Here is a 5,181-nt window from a genome sequence, read left to right on the forward strand (position 1 = left end):
CACCTGAATACCTACTATTTTTCATCTTTATACATATATAACTCTTACTTCTTTTTTCATTTTGGGCTCCTGGTTCACTCAATTTTCTTTCTTTTACGCGGCATGGGTTATTTTTGGTATAACCATTCGATATCTTGAAATTCATTGGTTCGACTAATTCGAATTTCGTAAGACGAATTAAAACGAAAACTGCTCCCTACCATGACTTTTCTCCTATGACTCGAAAATGAGACAAAATTTTAAGGGTAGAAGGATCCTATCCATCCCATCATAACTTTTTATGGTCTCAGCGGGGGTGTAATTCAAAGTCAACATTGATATCCAGTTGGAGAGTTGAATAGAATTTGAAGACAACTAAATGCTTGCATAGGCAAAGTCTAATATTATCTGTTTACTCACCAAACCATTGAACAAAGAACAACAGATTTGACTAAAAAGGAAGGTTCTATTTACTCTTTCTTAGTTTAGGAATTGGTAAAATCACCATATTTGAAAGTTACAATGTAACAAACCCAACCCAATATCTTACTCAGTTACAAAGTTTTGTGCCAGTTATGAAGTTGGAGAACCATCTTTATCATATTCAGCAGACAATTTAACTTAACAGATTGATACCTTTGCAAAGTTGATTTGGTTCATGATCTCAAAAAATTTATTAGAATAAGGTAAAATGGGCATGATCAAATTAAGAGGAAGATTGAATCCAAAGGCACAAGGGAGAAAGGACTAGGCCAATAAAATCAAAGCCACAGACGGAACCAAAGAAAAGAAAAAAGAAAATTATAAATCAAAATTATGTTTCTCAGAATGAATTTTAGGACATTAACATAGTTAATTTCACCTTGTTACTACAAATGTACCCAAGAAAATATGCCAAGACTGCAATTTCTAGCTTGCACTACCATAGGTTTTTATTGAATCAACCTATTATTCACTAACATCTCTGGTAAGCCAAACGCAAAGAGACTTGAAACACATTATTCTGCAAGATGCTAAGACCACATGAATTTATGGTATTCCTATGATTTTTCTTTTTCTTTCTCGCGTTTATATTTCAATGAAAGAATGTTTGGATATTACAGGCAAAACTAAGAACAAAAGATGAATGGTGATAAGAACAGTGGGAAATACCCCCTATAATACTGGTACTGAAATGGACATGGATACTGAGACATCACCAGCAAACGTTGAATCCCTAGCTGCACCTGAGTTTCCAGCAAATGCATATCCTACACCTAACCCGCCATAATGCATTGATGCTGCATGCTCACACCGTTGGAATACTCTAGCCAGTGATGCTGCTTTCCGCCTTGCCCGCTTTGTTCCTGTAAAGAGCAATGTCTGAAGTAAACTTGCTAATGACGGAGCCTTCAAGACCCTCTCAGTAGCAGCTGCTCCGCCACCACGACATAATTCAAGCAACGCAGCAACCGCGTTCTCTTTCCCTCTAGGGGTCCCACATCGCATCATCCCAATGAGTCCTGCTACCGCCATTTCCTCATTGCCGACAGCTGTAGCACCAATTGGTTGCCTAACAATAAGCGCCAATGCACCAGCAGCTTCTTCAGCAACACCTTCACTCCCCAAAGCTCCAACTAGAGCAGTAACAGCTCCCGACTCTATCATCCTCGCACAATTTTCTGTGTGGGTAGATAAATTAAAGAGAGCAGTTACTGCATCCTTCTTCCCTCTGGGAGAACCTTCTCGCAACAGACCTGCTAAGGCCTCGACTGCCCCATCTGCTTTTGCTATTTGCTTCTTATAATCATGAACAGCAGACAGACTGAATAATGTTGCTGCAGCGTTTTCCCGTGCCTCTGTGGTGTGCCCGAATCTCAAAACTCCAACTATCAACGCCAGACACCCTACATCATCCATGATTCGGCCTTTATTCTTATCAAAAATCGATAAGTTAAGCATTGCAGTGACGGAATTTTCTTGTGCCACAGCATCTGGAGATGCAAGCAAATTCTTCAAATGTGGGATTGCCCCAGCCTCAGCTATGTGAGCACGATTTTCCTTACCGGTTTTAGCTAAAAGTCTTATCTCCCGAGCAGCAATAGTTTTTGCAATCTGTGTCCCATTCTCTAGCTGCTTAATGAGAAGAGCTGCCGTAGCTTTATTAGCTTCTAATGCAGCCTTGCTAGGTGACGCAGCTGCAAAACATTCAACAAATGGATCCCCACCCTCCAGAGGGTCATAGGGAATTTTATGAGCAGCACACCACTGCATAATCAAATTCCTAAGTGCCCGGTTTGGTACAAGTCGGGTATGATCAAGCAACTGACCTGTCTTCGGGCAAGTACAATGACCCTCCTCCATCCACCTTGATATAGATGCTCGATCGTATGTCTGCCCCGTTGCCACAATAACTGGATCCCTCATCAAATCCAACGATATCGGACAACAAAAGTCCTTTGGTACAGAAATGAATGTATCTGCAATCTCTTGACTAATCAGCCCTTTCTTCGGCTTCTTATGCTTACCGAATCTCAGTCCTATATCATCCTCTTCAAAGCCAAATAGCAAAAACCTGGAGTATCGCACCAGAGCCACAAACCCATTGAGCACTGAAGCTGTGGGTTCAATATCTCCTTCATGGTTCACAATCTGCTCCTCCAAAAACTCAATCTCAACCCTACAACTCCTAGGACTACAAATCCCCAATTTTTCCACAAAATAAGAGTACAACTGAGCAGAATCAGGAACACCTCCATTCTCAAACTCATTCAACAATGAGAACAGCTTCAACCTCAACATCTCATCATGTTTATCAACAAACAACTTAGATTTTCTTGCTTGTTTCTGCAACAATTGAACCTGTTCCCTAACATCTTCAGGTAAATTCAGTTTCTTTAAAGGGAAAACATCCAAAAGGGTTGATATTTCCTGGTTCAAATCATGAAAATGACCTGAAATCGAATGGTTTTGAAGCAACAACCATAACTTACTTGAGTGGGAGCAATAATCAAGCAAGATTTTTGACCGGTAAAGCAATAAATACAACTCCTTGAAGCATAAAAAAGCTGTAAACGGCAAATCTGAAGAACCCCTTCTACTACTACTTCTGTTATTATTCTCAAGAAGACATTCCAAGAGAACAGAAAAGACTTGAAGTTTCCTTAACAAAGACTTACAATTCTTCCTTTGATAAAAAGGCAACCTTTTACCTGAAAATGTAGAAATCAGCTCAGAAGATAAGGCTGTTAGAGTTTGTAACAACCCCACATCTGTTAGATCTACAGGTGCCAAGAATGCTTCCAGTGAAGGTGATCTTTGTCTCCTTAACGATGAGAAAATTGCAGCAGATGCCATCAATCTTGATAATTAACTTCAAGATTCTATGACCCTTTTCTTTTTGTTTCACAGAAAATTGGCTTCTTGATCTTATTTGTACAATATTTCAGTGAGATTTCTATAAGGGGATAAGAAAAACCTGTAAAACAACTCCAAGATTCTACCTTTATGTAGTTTTCATGGAAAAATTCTATGAAGAAATGTCTGAATGAAAGACCAAGAATGAAATTGGCTATTTATTATTTATTTGTATAAAGGGAAAATATAAGTATATTCTATAGTGAATCCGCGTTGAAGAAGAAGAAAGCAAAGAAAAAGCTGGAAGAGAAAGAAATGTGAAAGGGTAGTTTTCACTGGGTAATATAACATTTGTGTGTTGACAATGTCTTTTCTTTTTTTCCTTTTTTTAATATCTTTTTTTTTTCCAATTTTTTTTTTTTTTTTTTTTGGTTTTTGGCATTATCTCATTTCCAAGAATTTCAATGCTGGAACCTTAGCTTTGACGGATTATATTATCCAGATTCTTAAATCCTGTCCATTCATTTTCTTCTCTTTATTTTTCACTCACAGTATATTAATTACCAACTTTTATCAAATTCACCCTATTGAACTTCAAAATACATACTGGATAACAATTTAAGAGCAATAATAATTTCTAAATGTGAAAAAAGAGGTTGAAGATATAAAAAATTACATAAGTTCTAAGAGTTGTTTCTCAAAAGGGGGTGATGGAAGAAAAAAAAAATTACATGGACTCCTGTAAAGGATAAGTCAATTTAAAAAGTATGAAAAAAAATAAGTGAATGATGAAGCATTTACATATTGCAACAAAGTACTCTTAGAATAAAGAAAATAAATAAAAATTAATCAAGTGTACTAGATTATATATATATATATATATTCTTTAATGTGTTTATGTGGAGCTTGATATGATGATGTCAAGTAGTGAAGCATGGACACTTTTAGTGGAAGCTGATCTGTTTAATTATCATCTTCAAATTTATATTCAGTGACATTCATAATGAATATGTTGAACTATCATAATGAATATGTTGAACTAAATACAGGAAAGGGTTGGTTAATGAGGTGAAAAATTCTTACTTCGATTAGTATTTTGTAATTGTTATGGCTTAGGGTTTTGACTTATTTTGAACTAATTATTATCAATCAAGAGTTTTCTTTGTTGGGTTGTTTTACGTTTTCTTAGCAATACAAAATAAAATTTAATTTGTCTAATAATTGAAATATTAAGAGTTCTTTTTATCTAAAAAGACGTCGAAATATTTGTAAGAAAATTGGAAAAAAATGTAAGCTTTAATTTTTTTTTTAAGAAAAGAAATTAAAGAAGTGATTTCGCTTCGGCAACATTAATTTCTATTGATGACGATCCAATCTTTGCTCGACAAATATAATATAACCTTGATTGGTCCCAATGGTTTGAATGTTTGATGACCATAGAATCATATTTATTTTTCTTTATTTTCCTTTTATAATTTTTCCAAAACTTTATGGAGCAGTTAAAATGGAAAGTATAAGTACCAGTGAATAGGATAGTACTTAATAACAACAACAAAAAGTGTGTATTCTCATCACACAATTAATTCCAGGGTTGACCATAGAAAAAAGGGCGATTAGACCTTGCTTGGGCCCATTGGAACTGTAACGCATGGAAAAAGCACAAAAAAGATTATTCTATCCTTTATTTGGCAGTCTTTTGGGATATACAATTCAATATTTGGGCATTTTTAAGGGGGCTTTGACTAAACGAAAGGTTCCAAAATCCAAATCATGAGAGAAAGTGAGAAAAGTAAATAAAGATAAATTATTAACGCTAATAATAGTGCTTTTTTGGAGTATTTTTCTGCATAGTGAAAGGAATCAACA

The 5,181-nt window shown here is 35.7% G+C and overlaps 1 protein-coding gene across 1 annotated transcript; it reads right to left on the reverse strand.

The window, feature by feature from the left end:
* Positions 1 to 947: 947 nt before the first annotated feature.
* LOC132621349 (U-box domain-containing protein 17) lies at positions 948 to 3,637 on the reverse strand. Its single transcript, XM_060335578.1, has one exon. The coding sequence runs from the start codon at positions 3,313 to 3,315 to the stop codon at positions 1,135 to 1,137; it is 2,181 nt and encodes a 726-aa protein (XP_060191561.1). The 5' UTR covers positions 3,316 to 3,637; the 3' UTR covers positions 948 to 1,134.
* Positions 3,638 to 5,181: the final 1,544 nt, after the last annotated feature.

The sequence above is a fragment of the Lycium barbarum genome, chromosome 12, assembly GCF_019175385.1.
Source record: "Lycium barbarum isolate Lr01 chromosome 12, ASM1917538v2, whole genome shotgun sequence".
NCBI classification, from domain to species: domain Eukaryota; kingdom Viridiplantae; phylum Streptophyta; class Magnoliopsida; order Solanales; family Solanaceae; genus Lycium; species Lycium barbarum.